General features: G+C 38.2%; 4 protein-coding genes across 4 annotated transcripts; 3 read left to right on the top strand and 1 right to left on the bottom strand.

The window, feature by feature from the left end:
* Nucleotides 1–348: 348 nt before the first annotated feature.
* On the top strand, nucleotides 349–2,162 carry LOC117986605 (cuticle protein 76-like). Its single transcript, XM_034973474.2, has 4 exons — nucleotides 349–465; nucleotides 611–790; nucleotides 1,233–1,388; nucleotides 1,936–2,162. Exons 1-4 carry the CDS (start codon nucleotides 454–456, stop codon nucleotides 2,029–2,031), a joined length of 444 nt encoding a protein of 147 aa, XP_034829365.1. The 5' UTR covers nucleotides 349–453; the 3' UTR covers nucleotides 2,032–2,162.
* A 1,286-nt stretch (nucleotides 2,163–3,448) lies between these two features.
* Nucleotides 3,449–9,533, top strand: Fnta (farnesyl transferase alpha). Its single transcript, XM_069501848.1, has 5 exons — nucleotides 3,449–3,979; nucleotides 5,219–5,342; nucleotides 6,307–6,397; nucleotides 7,125–7,264; nucleotides 7,879–9,533. The coding sequence occupies exons 1-5, from the start codon at nucleotides 3,850–3,852 to the stop codon at nucleotides 8,387–8,389; spliced, it is 996 nt and encodes a 331-aa protein (XP_069357949.1). The 5' UTR covers nucleotides 3,449–3,849; the 3' UTR covers nucleotides 8,390–9,533.
* Nucleotides 9,534–10,453: 920 nt separating this feature from the next.
* LOC117986603 (uncharacterized) lies at nucleotides 10,454–11,483 on the top strand. Its single transcript, XM_034973471.2, has one exon. The coding sequence runs from the start codon at nucleotides 10,602–10,604 to the stop codon at nucleotides 11,247–11,249; it is 648 nt and encodes a 215-aa protein (XP_034829362.1). The 5' UTR covers nucleotides 10,454–10,601; the 3' UTR covers nucleotides 11,250–11,483.
* On the bottom strand, nucleotides 11,384–14,205 carry AsnS (asparagine synthetase). The gene is made up of 2 exons (XM_034973457.2): nucleotides 13,871–14,205; nucleotides 11,384–13,165 (listed from the first exon to the last, which is right to left on the bottom strand). The coding sequence occupies exon 2, from the start codon at nucleotides 13,157–13,159 to the stop codon at nucleotides 11,504–11,506; it is 1,656 nt and encodes a 551-aa protein (XP_034829348.1). The 5' UTR covers nucleotides 13,160–13,165; nucleotides 13,871–14,205; the 3' UTR covers nucleotides 11,384–11,503.
* Between the last annotated feature and the right edge of the window lie 1,689 nt (nucleotides 14,206–15,894).

Here is a 15,894-nt window from a genome sequence, read left to right as displayed (position 1 = left end):
TCGGGGGTTAAAATCTTACGTCAAAGTATAAACTTTAAGGGTGACTGGCAGGGGGTGGAAATGATAGTCTGACAATGCATAACGTGATTTCTAATACTATTCTGAACAAAAAAAAAATTTGACTTTATACTTGGATGTAAGATTTTTTACACCTTTCTCTCCCAAAGCCACCATCATCCAAACAAACATCCAAACAAACGTTCCTCTCAGTGTTGGGGTGAAAGTTTTTATAAAATAACAGAGGTCTGGCACGCGCTGGATCTTAGTCCATTTACTTATACCTACAATATACCTAAAGATATGTCATATTATGTGTTATCATTTATTATCTCACATGTCCTTTATCATACATAACATACGCATAAGTTGAAGTTGTTCTACGGCACCTACTATAAAAGCCTACCTCGGGCCATATAGGACTGCATATTGCAAGCAAACTTAGAAACACTAACAATGATGCTAAAGGTAAGCTGAAATTCTTTTTTAGAACTTTACATCTTCACTTCACGTCTTAACGTCCGCGTGGACTACACAAATTTCAAATCCCTATTTTACTTCGCAAGTTTTCGTCTGACTAGGACTTTAATGGGTTTAATGGGTGTTTTCACAGGTTATCCTACTCGCGTGTGTAGCCGTGGCCGTCCAGGGAGGTCTCCTCGCACCGGCCGCGGCCAGTTATTACGGATCGTATGGATACAGCGGCTGGAACCCCTACAGCTCCTATCCCGCGCAACCTGCTATTGCCTCACAACATTCTAATATACTGAGATCGCCTTTTAACTTGGGACAGGTTTGTTGAACAAATGTGTGCTACTCTACCTCACGCGCCATTTAACTTTTGTGTCAAATTTCATGTCAAAAGTCGGATTTTAATCCTTATTTTAAAGGTGAACCCATTTAGACTCTTAAGTTTGTAAGGTTCCGTACCCGAATAGTGACAACGGAACGGGACCCTATTACTAAGACTGCGCTATCCGTCCGTCCGACCGTCTGTCTGTCAGCGGGCTGTATCTCGTGAACCATAATAGGTAAAGAATTGAAATTTTCACAGAAAATCTATTCCTATTGCCATTATAACAACAAAATAATACGATTACCACCATGAAAAATTAAAAAAATATTAAATATGTTAATTTCCTGTACGATGGTACGAAACCGTTCTTGTCTGAATCCGACTCGCACTTGACAATTTTTTGTGTTGAGATGTATCTAATAAATTTGTTTTTAACCAGGTATCAACGTACTCTAAGGCGATTGATACTCCATTCTCCAGCGTGCGTAAGGCGGACATACGCGTGAGCAACCCAGGAGTGGCAGTCGCACCAGCTTACCACGGACTGGCCGCGCCGCTGGTGTCCCACGTCGCCGCGCCGCTTGCAGCTCCAAGGGTAAGCCATGATAACTTAACTTGTGGTGGTGTATTTTCTTTTTAACCACAAATCATCAAAACAATATTTTGTGCAAAACCAAAAATTCTTCTGAAGTATTAACCCATCGCCGGCCCTCGACTGAGTCTCCTCTCAGAATAAGAAGGATTTAGAAAGAATTTGCCATGCTGGCCCGGGATAGGCAGACTTCATCCACCTTTGAGAACATTAGGTATAGAGAACTCTCAGTAAGACATGCAGGATTCCTTATGACGTTATCGTTCACCGTTACAGCAAGTAATATTTAAATCGCGTAAAACGCAACACCGAAATGTTAGAGACAGGTGCAAACAAACCGGAATCTACCTCCCAAATAAAAGGCTGAGGTCTTAACCACTAGGCTACGTATCACTTCTGTTCATTATACGTATCATCATCATGATCAATTCATCGCCGGCTCACTACAGAGTACGGGTCTCCTCTCAGTATGAGAAGGTTTGGCCACGTAATGTATTCTCATACTAAATTGCTACATGTAATAAAATAAAATATGAATCGTTAATTTCAGGTAGCAACTGGTCTCCTGGGTGTGGCTTATTCTGCTGCTCCTGCGGTGTCCCACATGACCTATACTAACGGACTCGGCCTGGCTTACGCGTGGTAAACTTTACCACCGATTGTTTATTATTTATTCAAGTTTACCGTGTATGAGTAAGATTCCTCTATTTATTGCCTGATAGTTGTAACATAATTTATTTTTACCCTATTTTTAATAAAAGTGAATTTTGAAATTTATTATTTTTACTAGCTGATTCTTTAAAAACCCCCATGGTATCACCACGATTTAAGAATGCAATTCCTTACAGCATCAAGGCTGAGGATTTGGGTCCTCGAGTTCAAAAAGTCTTTACTTGGCAGGTACAGCTACTACCTACCTACCTCCAATATCATCGTACTTACTTCGTACTGCGACATAATCGCGTTGCATGCACGGACTGCCGCGGCCGACTCCATTATTTTAAATTCGTGATATCTCCTAGATATTATTCTAAATGAAACAAAAGGCATGGTCTAAATTAAACACTTGAGATGATGAAAATTTTTATTTTGATAAGGATTAATACTATGATGGTAAAACACCTTTGAAAGTAAAGCTTTGTTTTAGACCACATTTCAAAACTATAAAAATTGTTATTGTGAGCCTACCGTAAAAGATAGATATATGCTATCGCGGACTTTTTTTTGAGCTGTTTAAGAGTAACAATTCCACCGAAAATATTGTTTTCGCGTAACTTTAACTATTTACGCAGCGCACGCCACGGAAGCTCACAGATGAGACGACTTTTTTCACTTTATTGCAATTTTCGAAGGACTCTCAAATTTTTTGAAAATAATATAGTCTATGTCACTCAGAAATAATGTAGCTTTCTATTGGTGAAAGAATTTTCAAAATCGGTTCAGTAGTTCCAGAGATTACCCCCTACAAACAAACTTAACGACATAAATTATAATATTTTAGTTATATAGTATAGACTAGCGACCCGCCCCGGCTTCGCATGGGTGCAGACTGCAGTGTAGATACTAATGTAGCGTCAGTGAGATTTCAATTTTCCTAGGGATCACTAATTTTTTGAAACTTAAACCTCACTCTATTACTCTATCTATTGGTGAAAACCGCATTAAAATCCGTTGCGTAGTTTAAAAGATCTACATAGGTAGGTACATACAGACAGCGGGAAGCGACTGTGAGCTCTAATAATAGAAGCACAGACTTTTTTTTAACTGTCTGCAGTCTGGCTCTGGATTCTAGTCATCTAGTGTGTACGTGTTTATCGGGAAATTAGCTTTGCTAACCCGCTCCCCAATTGTGTAAGAATAACCATTTCATGGCTATCGCAATCGTCAAGAAATTCTGCCCTTCGATTGGCTGTGAAAAAGTGTAAACAGCGAATCAACCAATCAAAGAGCAGAATTTCGTGACGATTGCGATAGCGATGAAATGGTTATTCTTACACAATCGGGGGGCAGATCCACATATCGCTATCGCGTTGGGCGAACAGTGTTGGGGCCAGCCAGCGTGAGGGCCAACGTGTGGAAGTGGAGCTTACGTAAACTATACGTAAACGGTAAACCTTTTAAAATGTGATATCAAATGTCATTGTCAATGTCAGAATAAAAGTTCACAAAGTGTACAAATCTTGGTATAAATAATGCGCTAAAATAAATTGTATTGTACTACTAGTATTTTATCATTCAACGTAATATGGTTGTAGAAATTACCTGTACATACCAAGTGTATAAATAAAGATAGGTGCAAATACTTTAAGACTACCGATCTAGGTAGTACATTTTTATAGCGCTTGCTACAGTATTTGTACACTTTGTTTAAACAACTATTCGAAGAGGTATAAACTGCTATCAACCAACCTATGTTTTGTAAATCACATTAACTCAAGAGCAAGACAGAGAAAAACAGTAAAAAATGTCGGATAGTGGTGATAGTGATATATCCTGGGTATTCTATAAAGATAGACCAGACTGGAGCGACATTACACCCGTGCCTGAAGAAGATGGCCCTACGCCAGTTGTGGTCATCGCTCATTCAGAAAAATGTAAGTTAGCAAACAACTATAGTGTATTTTAGGGCCTGCAGCTGTCTTTTATATTAAACTTGATTGCACTTCGGATTGGCAGCTATATCTAAGACTAATTTTAAACTTCCCTGCATTTGTTAACTAAAACAGACTTCAAGAGACAGAATTTTTTAGCTAAAGAGCAGAATTCATGAAGAAAAGCTTAAATTTCAAGTAAAATAACTGTATTAAAATCTTCTATTTAACAATGCTTCTGTCTTCAGTTCACTGCATAATATTATATTGGTTACAAAAAATAACCTTGCCAGAATGAAGGTTGTATGTTAAATTAAAGGTTACTTATTGGCTGTTGCTAACATAACAAAACATTATACTTACTTTATATTACTTTGTAAAATATAAGGAAAAGTCTTATAGTAATTAACAATGTTGTCTTAAATACATCATTCTGGGCTTCATTGTTCTGAAAATGATTCTGAAATTGTTTACTCAGGTGTAGAGGTCAAATGTATTGAAGGCAGGAGTGGGTACATTCTGTGGGGCAGCCAGCAGGTGCAAAGCCATACTCTCCGACCCACTCATGATTTGGAGGGGTCTGCGCGCGCGTCTTTCTTTCTATTTCTTGTAAATATTAAGAGTTTGTTCTACACGCTAACTGCCTGCTCCTAAGCACCTGCTCTCACCTGGGACGCAGATTAAGGCTTGAATATGAAAATCCATACTAATATTATAAATGTGAAAATGTATAATCTGTTCGTCTGTCTGGTAGCCTTTCACGGCCAATCTGTTCAACTGATTGTGACGAAATTTTGTACAGTGATAGCTTGCGTCCCGGGAAAGGACATAGGCTACTTTTTTCCCAGAAAATCAAAGAGCTCCCATGAAATATTTAAAAACCTAAATCCACACGGATGAAGTCGCAGGTATTATCTTGTCTATAATCAACTGAACTGTAAAACCACTGACTGGTTGACTAAATATTAACTATAAGGCATACAAGCTTAAAATTAGGCAGGTAGGTTTCTTATAGGGAGTAGGTATCCAGCAAAGAATTTACAAAAAAAAATGTTGTATCGAAGCTCCATGCTTCAATGGAAATATCTTAGACTTATGAGACAGAGCTATATCTCTCACATAAATCTGTCTCGTTTTAACTCAATCTTAAGTCTCAGCAAAGTCAAAGTTGCGCTTTATAGATCTCAGCCTTAGACAAAATCCGACAACTGCTAGTTATAACTAAAATTTATTATGTTTCAGTTGAAGATGTATATGACTACTTCAGAGCTGTGCTGCAAAAAAATGAAATTTCTGAGAGAGCCTTACATCTGACAAAAGATGCTGTTGAACTTAATCCAGCTAATTACACTGTGTGGCAGTATAGGTGTGTATGTACATAGTCTATGGGTCAGCAAGTACTTTTAAGCGGGGTCCGGATACTACTGAATTTTTTTATCAAGGTCCAGAAAAAAACTCATAAGTACCTACTGCTTATTCGTTCTTATTTTGCCCCCCAAAGTACTTCAGTGGATGCATTTTATACATTTGCTAGGAAATATTATCTTCTTGCAAATCCTTTCAAAGCCATTCCTTCAAATGAAGATGATTATCTTCATTGGAAGGAAAGGCCTTAGCTTAGGCTTATTGCTCTGTAGTTAGCAAATTTCATCAAAATCAGTTAATGAGATGGGCAGTGAAAAAGTAACAGACTTTTATACTTTAGAGATGCCTCAAAATTTCTGATAAAATTTGACTTAGGCCCTTAGCACACATGAATTTAGTAATGGCTATCAGCGATTATGCAACTGCACCAATGCTGCACTGCATCGAGTTTTGACGACTTGCTGTGTTCGATCGGTGTATTGAAATCGCGTGTTATAAAGTTTGGATCGAGCTTTTGAAATTCGACTTGATTACTGTGACTGAAGATTGTACTCGTATGTGTGCGAAGCAGAGCATTCAAACGTATCAAGCTTCCGAAAAGCAACTAAATAGCCAATTGCTGCTGCTAAAAGCATTGTGTCCACTATGGCCTTAAGTGTAGATAATTTGATCACTACACATATTATAAATGCGAAAATGTGTTTGTTTTTGGTTTATTGGTTTGTCCTTCAATCACGTCGCTACGTAGCAACGGATCGGCGTGATTTTTACAAGGGTATAGTTAAAGACCTGGAGAATGACATAGGCTACAATGAGTTTCCACGGGATGTTAAAACCTAAGTCAACGCGAACGAAGTCGCGGGCATCAGCTAGTAAGTAATAAAAACAAAGAATTTTATTTAGTAAATTGGTTGTGGCAATTTCAAAGCTTAACTATAATTACGTTTCTTGAACATTATTTTCAGGAGGGATTTACTGAAAGAATTAAATACCAATTTAAGATCTGAACTAGATTATGTAGAATCTGTCATAAAGCAGTCTCCAAAGAATTATCAAGTGAGTTTGTTTTATCTTTTCTTATAAGTAAATAGAGGTTTTATAAAATTGTATTATCATTATTCATTCATAAAGATAAGTATTAGGCCAAGTTTATGACTAGCCCCTATTATTATTGTCGCAGTGTATATACCTACGTCAATGTATGCGATTGGGTAAGTAAGGGGCAGGATGGCACACTTAAAAACTTAAAAAAATTTATGACAAAATATAAAATAATGAAAATGGGTCTATAATGTATTTCCCAAAAATAATTGTGGGCATCGGTGAGTAATGGCAAGGCTGACATCTGATCGAAGCCAATCGAGTAAAAAAAGGACAATTCTATACATAAGCTATGTGGGTGATGTGACGTTATACGAGGGCCATCACGAACAAGCGAACTGGGCCATAAATCATTTTTATCAGACCTCTAGCTCACACTTACCGAACCTGCTGCTCTAGTGTTGTGTGTAACAGCAACAAAAGGATTTGCAGACTTCAGACAGATTGGCAGACTTCACACGCGTTTGAAAAAATTATGAAGAACTCTCAGGCATGCAGGTTTCCTCACGATGTTTTCCTTCACCGTTAAAGCAAGTGATATTTAATAATTACTTAAAAAATACATAACTTCGAAAATTTAAGATGCATTCCCAGGATCGAATCTCCGACCTCCGATTAGGAGACCGAAGTCTTAACCTCTAGGCTGTCACAGCTTCATTGAATATTGTTGTTTAATTTCTAGGTATGGCATCATAGGAGAGTGCTAGTAGAATGGTTGCAAGACTCATCATTAGAATTAGAGCTGACCGGCGATGCACTTATGCAGGATCCCAAAAACTATCACGCCTGGCAACACAGGCAATGGGCTATGAAGACTTTTGGGTAAGACTTAAGAGACTTGGATTGTGGTGGCTTTGGGAGATAACAGGTAATAAAGGTGTAAAAAAATCCTATGTCACTTATACTTACAAAGTCTAATTTTTTAATAGTTTCTTCAGAATAGTATTAGAAATTATGTCATGCATTGCCAGACACTTAGTATCATGGCAACCGCCTGACAGACACCCTTAAAGTTTAAAAGTTTAAGGGTGTCTGGCAGGGGGTTGCCATGATACTAAGTGTCTGGCAATGCATGACGTGATTTCTAATACTATTCTGAAGAAAATATAAAAAATTAGACTTTGTACTTTGACGTAAGATTTTTTTACACTTTTAATACCGGTTATCTCCCAAAGTCACCATGATCCTAACAAAAGTTCCCCCAATGTTGTTGACAATATACAGAGAAACTTTCAGCTTTTCTAAAATAACGAAGGTCTGGCACGCGCTGGCTCTTAGTCCATTATAACATAGATAAAGAAGAAAATAAGGCAGGATTTTTCAAAACTCCCACAAAATAGGGAGTAAAGAAAATTTATTTTTTCACCGAGTGAAGCCACGTGTGGTCATTTACTAAGGGTCTAGTGGTCAAGTTAATAAAAAATATTCTTTTTTAGACTTTTCGACAACGAAATGGATTTCGTAGACAACCTGATATCGGACGATGTACGCAACAACTCTGCTTGGAACCAGCGCTATTTCGTTATGAACAACCACCATGGCTGGTCCGACCTCAATGTCCAGAGGGAGATATGTTACACGTTGGACAAAATTAAATTCGTCAAAAGTAACGAAAGCGCATGGAATTACCTACGTGGTGTTCTATTGCATGACAAACGTGGATTAGGTGGTAATGCAGTTGTTCTATCCTTTTGCGAGGAGTTGTTCAAAAATAGGTGTCGCTCCCCGTTCCTACTAGCGTTTATCATCGACATCTGTGACGAAGCCATCAAGAAAGGTGAGACAAACAGTATATATTGTGCCGATCGCGCGATTGAGTTGTGCCAAGCCTTATCCTCTAAGTACGACAAAATCAGATCAAAGTACTGGAATTATTTGAGTGATAACTTAAAAAAAACACAGCATATCGAAAATGGTGCGGCTAACAACATTCATAATCATGAATGATTTGTTTGTGAAAGTGTATTTTTTTTAGATTCACCCGGTTTTCTTTAAAAACAGTGCGACAAGGCTATCTTGGCGCGTGGTGAAAAACGGAACTAACGTTGCCGTCTTAAGTCCCCTTTGTTCTTGTTTAAATATTTTCTAAACCTTTGTTCTCCAACAGCGGCCCTTGTCAATGTCATTCAAGTGCCGAAAGAGCTTTGTCGCATTGTACATCCAAATGTTTTTTGATTATACTCTCCATCCACGAAAAGAAGTTAGTATAGCACTCTTTTATACGTAATCCCATACAGATGACAGAGACAAAAATCTCAGTGGGCGTTAACCATTTTCAATCACCACCTAATCACAACTATGTTTTCAAATTGAATTTCGAATGATTATTGAAAACATTTTCGGATTGAATTTCGTTTTTTTTAAAACATGTTTGTGATTGGTTGGTGACTCAAAATGGTTAACGCCCACTGAGATTTTTGTCTCTGTCATTTGTATGGGATTACGTAACAGTAGGTAACTTGGGTTCGTGGATAGAGTATCTAGATATATTATAAACGAGTAGTTAGTTCTGTTTGACCGTTTTGAATGGGAATGTAAAAAAACAACCTGTTTCATATAAATTCCGAATTCTTAGTTTATATTTAGACGGAACACGCCACAGCGGCAAAAATATTGGCAGGCAGTGGCCAGTCACAATAAATTACATACAGTACCTACGCGGCCGAATGTACATCCACCTTTAGAAGGAGATAGCTAATTTGTAGAGCACTGTATCTGTCATTGAGACCGACAAAACGTCACATAGGTATGAGTGACAGAGACAACGCTATACAAAGCCGAAATGTCATTCTAAATTCGATGTACTGTATGATTACTTTCGGACGCGTACTGTAATTAATTATTTAAAGATACGCACGGTGGTCGCGTCATATCGCAAGAATCGCAGAATTTGTGGCTGATGGTCGGTACTGACCATTCGCGACATCCGTTGAAAGCGAGTTATAGCTCAAGTTGTAACGTGTGAATGAAACTACGCATTTTCATGCAATTTTGTGCCTGGCGATATTTTTGCCGCTGCACGTCTAAAGTACCTTTAATACACCTATTTATATCGATTTGTTATGCAATGAAATATACTTTAAATATCAAATGGGCTTAGTTTTATTCTATATCTTTAGAAGTTCGTGCATGTTCGTGTATATCAAGATACTTATGTACGTTCGAACGGACGGCTCGTACCATTTCACAGTTATGCCTTCATCATTTTACGTGACGTCCAAAAGACTTGGCCTTCTAACTTCGTGTAGTATGCTTTTGCTTGCAGTTTTAGGCTTTGAATTTTTAGATAATTTCTTTTTAGCCGGAATAAGTTTAACATTTTTAATATTCGGTATATCGATTTTTATATCTATGTAGACAACTACATCGTCGACTGCAATCGCAAAATGGCTAGAAAAATAATGTTATTTCAGTGATAAGTTATTTTTTACACATTATAATACATCTATAATAATATGTCGATAATGGATTTATGGACTTAGGGCTTGGCTCATGGCTGCAATCAGATGCATTCAAATCAATTGCTAATGGGCATGATGCAGCCTAAAGATGGAGCGCGCTTGCCTAGAAGATGCCCATAGCTCTTGTCTTGAAGGTACCCATTTTAAAATTGGAGGGAAAAGCTGATGCTGGAAGGTCATTCTACATCCTAGCAGTTCAAATCAGAAACGACGAGGCAAATGGCTTTGTACGTGTCCGCGGAATTTCTGCTGCGGGTGCAGGGGATTCCAACATCAATGGCGGGTGAATTCTTTGGCGATGGCTTGCGGTAATACCTGACAGTTTTTTCATACAAAAACTTTCAAAACCTAGTCATCAGCTTCATTCAAAGAATTTGGATGTACGTAGTACACGCTTCATCAGTTAAACCATAAATTATTAAACTCGTTTTATTTTTCTGTATTATCAGGGTCTATAACTTCAATCATATCTGTATCTGCACCACTGCACCATGCACTGCACGCATATCTGTAATTTCAATTTGTCTGTCATTCGTTGATTTGACACAATAATATCATGGCAAAATAAAATAGAAAAAATATACTTAAAAGTAGAAAAAATACCTAATGATGATCGATCGACCCATATCCGCGACGATGCAATAAAATAATAATAATGCATCTGCTTATTGACATGTAAGTATGGTCCTGACACTAGGATGTGGAAAATAATACCTGATGATATTACTGAGCCGATCGAACTGCGAGAATTGAAACTGGAATTAGCCAATAATACGTGCAAATGCAAATTGTGTGCTATTCGTAATTCATCGCTGGATATTGGTGTCGGATGCTACGACAAGGAAGTTCAGGTGAAAAATAGCAGAAGTTATATAGATCGATTCCCTCAAACTCTGTATGGTACTAAATCTCTTACAAACGCTGACACTTCTCGCAAAGATACCTTCTGTGCTGGATGCCATATCGCCATGGTTATGAATTTATTATCAAGCAAAAAAGCAAGAGTATTGAAAGATGAAGAATCTGAAACCAAATCAGAAATATTCAGTTGTGATAAATCAACCGAAAGAGCCGTTACATTTGCTGAAAAAATTACGTCGACAATAGAGGAACTGAAAGAAAATCATTCCGAATTATCCCTATGCGACATGATGAGTGAATATTCTACGGATATGTCGACTTACTTTACTCGAAATCGAAAACGAAACAATGAAAAGGTGACTTTTGAAGAAACTACTATACAGAAACCAAAAGTTCCGGCAATATCTCGTAACTGTCTTTGTTTGGAGAACTTTGTTAATTCTATTAGGCCACCATTGGCTTGTGACTTCATGCATTTCAAGTAAGTAGCTGGAAGGATTTCCACATAAAAATCCCCGTTTCTATCAAATACCTATACCTACTGCTCAATGTTATGGTATAAATGATGCAGCAGGTACTTAAGAAGTAACATTAAAAATCAAGATGAATCAGAAATAAATTTACAACAAATATAAAATATTTTTATTTTCGTCTTATTTCAACGTGTTATTTAAAGACAATTTTACAAATAAATAATAAATTATCATCGAAGGAAACAATTTTTGTTACGAAAATAATTTTATGAAGCAGCATAATGTTTGATAAACCTGGCTGAGGGGTCGGAAACTTGCACCCATTTTGGCATCCAGTAGTATGGAGTGAAGTTATATTGGCCAGGGAAAGATTTTTCAAACACGTACCGGTAATATTTAGACTCTGCAGTACTCGGTTGCAGTCCAGGGAAACGCAAGTTGTTTTCAGGCAACCTCTCTTTAATCACTTCTTCTATTGTTGTAAATAATGATTTCTTTACAGAAGCTACTCCATCGCTGAATGCCTCTTTATGTCTGTATAAAATCGAATCGGGCAATAGACCACTTTTGGCGAAACTTTTCCGCAGCAAATGCTTTTCAACTCCGTTCTGAGGTTGGCGGAAGGTAGGTTCTATACTTAGGTAGTGGCTGGTAAATTGAATGTCTAAAAATGGTACTCTAAGTTCTAAACTAAACGCACTAGTCGTTCGATCTGCTCTTAATCCATCGTACAGGTAAATATCTGAGAGCAATCTTATGCTTTCTTCGTGTGCAGCCGTTTCGTTTGGAGCATCTCTGAAATAAATATAGCCTTGCGCTAACTCATCTGCACCCTCTCCACTGAACACAACTGTGGTATCGGTGTTCTCCTTTATATATTTCGAGAGAAGATACATCGGCAAACTCGCACGTACTGTTGTAATGTCAAACGATTCTAGATGATAAATTACGTTATCTAACGCTTCCCTAACATCATTTTCATCAAATTTAACTTCATGGTGTTCTGTTCCAAGGTAGTCGGCGACCGTACGAGCGGCGATCAGATCAGGCGAATCTCCCATTCCAATTGCAAACGTTTGTATTTTATATGGTAGTTTGTGTATTTTAGCTAGCTTCACAACTAAAGCTGTAATAAGTGAAGAATCTAGACCTCCACTAAGAAGACAGCCAATACGTCTGTCCGACATTAGTCTCTTTTTGCAAGCTGCCTCCAATAAATGGGCAGTTTTCTCGTACACATTGAATTTGGAAAGTTCATTTTCTGACACAAATGGGATAAATCGTGGTGGCATCCCTGGTTTAAAATATTGCTCTGTATGATTATGTTTTACTTTTCCATCTTCTATAATGTCCCATTCCTCGTAATGGCCAGGTGGGAACTGTCCCAAAGTAGATTTTTCTCCCGCTTTCTGTTTAATTCCAATAAGGCCTTTAGCTTCCGAACAGATTGCCATAATACCATTTTCGTCATCTTGTAGTTTAAACAAAGGTCTTACACCGTAAGGATCTCTTGCGATATAAACTTTTCTCTTCTCACCGTCAACTAAACAAAAAGCGAAAACTCCATCGAGTCGTTTTACAGCGTCAGCGATTCCAAAATTCTCATAGTTGTGAATGATAGCCTCGACATCGCAGTTAGTTTCGTATGGATAGTGATACTGTTCGCGTAGTCTATTGAAGTTGTAGATTTCGCCGTTACAGATGAGAGTTATGCGAGGATAACGATGTAACCGCATGGGTTGCATGCCGTGTAGACCGTCCACGATGGCCAACCTCTGGAAGCCCAGTATGGCAAGAGGCTCCCTCGCGTCTTGTTCAATGCGCCATGCGTCTGGTCCTCGATGGTTAATGGCCGTGAAGCATTTGAGACATGTCGCGGTCAAGCCGCCTTCAACTCCAAACGTTGCCCAAATTCCGCACATGATGTCCTGAAATAAAACGAAGACTGTAAAAATTAGTATAAACTACGTAGGTATTTTTGATAAAATTGTTAATACTAACGAGGACATAACACAACACCTGTGTAGAATAACCCAGAAGAGGTAATAGTCTCAGAATACAGATAAATACAATTTCTAAAATCTTACTGGGTTAACTTATTTTGATGAATTAAAAATCATCCAAATTGAAACGTGACTCACTTTTAGAGGTCAAATTAAAATATCTATAAGTTATCCAAATCTCAGAATATAAATTTGAATATTGATTTTGGCTGAGGTAGGTACCTACTACCCACTCGAGCTGAGCAATAAATGAATAGGTATAACAAATAAATCAGTTCATCGAATAAAATTCTTCCGTCTGTGAATTTAAATTATGTGCCCACGTGTTATGCTTACATTATAACCAAGCTACGCGGACCAGTAGGTACCTATTAATATTCTTATCTACATTTTAAAAGAGAAACATAAAGCGGAAATATGTTTGTCTGTAGTAAAGTTTTACCTACGCATAATTTAGTAACTACTTATAAAATATTTTGAAAGCACACAACAGTCACCCTCGCAATCATGAAACTCTATATGGTGATTTTTTTAACTTGCTATTGGCATTTTAATAATTTGTGTGCAACTAAGGTGAAACCTATACAAGCCCGGTAAATATATCAAAATAGAAAAAAGGGCCACCCTTACCTTTCTATAGGTGCAATATATATTTTGTGCACTTCATAAAAACTTCTCTAACAAATAGTTCCTATCGCGGCAGAAATATTTCGCCGACTGAGAGCTGTCACAGTCTCGTGGTCGTATTTGTTTCGGTGAATTCTGAATTTAATTTGTTTCAATGCAAATATCACTTAACCAACTTCATTATTGGTTTATAAATGTAAGGACAAGTGGACACTATTCACGAATTTTATTGTAATATTCTGTAATATTGATTTAGGCGTATCGATTGACGCGGCACAGAAAACTTTGCACGACGATTTAAGCCGACACGACTGGCTCCGAGTGTATGCTAGGAAGTCTTTACTCTTTTAAACTGGTATACACAAAACAAATGCGATAGCATGAGTTCGTTACTAACACGAAGGATAGAGACAGCTTCATTTCATTATCAACTTAATTTAGACCGAAGAATGCCATAGTAACGCATTATTGCATCATTCAATAGAACCGTTGATAATATTATAACATGCGGATTAGCCTGCCCCGTATCCACTGCTATGAAACTCCATAGGATTTGTATGCGTCTGGTTATCGGTAAATTTTTAAATAGGCATTATTTTTGAAAAATCTTATGAATTTGTGATGTAGGCTAGTAGGTACTACAACCTTATTCGACTATTCTCAAATAGTGAAGAACTGCCCTATAGATAAAAATAAGGCTGACATACATAAAATAAATGTAAAAGCCTGATAATAAAAGATTTAAAAAAAATTGGCTGGCGTTTAAGGTAAACGCAGTGGTATTATTACGCAAAGTCATCTAGTTGAATAATAAGAATTATTAAAATTTGAATAAACTTAACCTACCTATCCGTATTTCGTATATAAAATGAAGAGGCTAGGTAGGTATCTTTGCAAATTTTTAACTGGACGTTATTGCTGATATCAATTGCGCAGGCACCTCCCCTGAGCTAGTCATTCGTAAGCAGTGCTCAGCTTATCACAATTCACAATATTCAACTAGATGATGCCCACGACTTTGCGTGCATTTAGGTTTTTAAAAATCCCATGGGTTTTTCTTTCCCATAGGTCTTTGATTTTCCAGGATTAAAAGTAGCATATGTCCGTCTCAGAGACGCAATACATTTCTGTACTTTTCGTCAAAATCGGTTCAACGGATGGGGCGTAAAGAGGTAACAGACACACATACACATTTTCGTATTTATTATATTAGTATGGATGTGGATAAAATAATATGCTTTATGACTAATTTAATGACTGACGACATTATGTTGTCTGCTGCAATCACGCTATCTTTTGATAATAATATTATGTTCAAATGCCCTTAATGTCTTCTTGATGTATTGTACTGTACGGGAGCGGTGTGCAGGCTCGACCGTACCAAAGGGGAGATCTCCCACCGAGCGGTTGGTTGTGCTCGGTAGCGCCAGCTGGGCCGACGGTTATGTCTTGAAACTTCTATATATAGTCCAGATTGCAGAAAACTCCGTTAGTGCGATTACCATCGGCGGTACATTTGTTCGGGACTACGTCATCGATTGAACAGCGCCATCTAGTTTCTATTGTGGTAACCGCCACATCACTCCCCTCCGAGACGAACGCGTAGTGTGAAGCAGTGAAGAGAGGTGGCGTTGTAGCGTGAAGGCGTGTGAAGGGCAATGGCTGCTAACCATCCAGAGAAGCGGTAGACCAGGACGCTTGTAGCTGGTGATGGAGTGCAGAGCCATTGTGCCCCGAAGCTGTGGCTACATCCGTCTTACAGGCCTCGATGTGCTTGCTGTTGCTGCTTGTAGACTTGGAGTTGGAGGAGACGTCGGCTTGCGGTGTGTGATCCAAAGGTGTTGCGGTGTATGCGATCACCCTTGATCACGTTGAGTGCGCAGTGCGGAGTGCGGCGGTGTGCGGTTGATCTTCAATGACGTCGGCTGTTGTAGTGTGCGACCATTCTTGATTTCGTCGGTTGTTGAGGTGTGCGACCGTTCTTGATCACGTCGGTGTCACCAATGTACGGGAGCGGTGTGCAGGCT

Source organism: Maniola hyperantus, chromosome 11 (genome assembly GCF_902806685.2).
Source record: "Maniola hyperantus chromosome 11, iAphHyp1.2, whole genome shotgun sequence".
Taxonomy (NCBI): domain Eukaryota; kingdom Metazoa; phylum Arthropoda; class Insecta; order Lepidoptera; family Nymphalidae; genus Maniola; species Maniola hyperantus.
The sequence above is the reverse complement of the archived record's forward strand: the minus strand, read 5'-3'. Positions and strand labels throughout refer to the sequence as shown.

Excerpts from the sequence above, each read along its gene's own strand:
- LOC117986605 (XM_034973474.2), top strand. Across the intron at positions 791-1,232 it reads CGCCTTTTAACTTGGGACAG|GTATCAACGTACTCTAAGGC; the intron begins GTTTGTTGAACA and ends GTTTTTAACCAG. Across the intron at positions 1,389-1,935 it reads CGCCGCTTGCAGCTCCAAGG|GTAGCAACTGGTCTCCTGGG; the intron begins GTAAGCCATGAT and ends CGTTAATTTCAG.
- Fnta (XM_069501848.1), top strand. The coding sequence starts at position 3,850 with ATGTCGGATAGTGGTGATAGTGATATATCCTGGGTATTCTATAAAGAT. Across the intron at positions 5,343-6,306 it reads TACACTGTGTGGCAGTATAG|GAGGGATTTACTGAAAGAAT; the intron begins GTGTGTATGTAC and ends CATTATTTTCAG. Across the intron at positions 6,398-7,124 it reads AGTCTCCAAAGAATTATCAA|GTATGGCATCATAGGAGAGT; the intron begins GTGAGTTTGTTT and ends TTTAATTTCTAG.
- LOC117986603 (XM_034973471.2), top strand. The coding sequence starts at position 10,602 with ATGTGGAAAATAATACCTGATGATATTACTGAGCCGATCGAACTGCGA.
- AsnS (XM_034973457.2), bottom strand. The coding sequence starts at position 13,159 with ATGTGCGGAATTTGGGCAACGTTTGGAGTTGAAGGCGGCTTGACCGCG.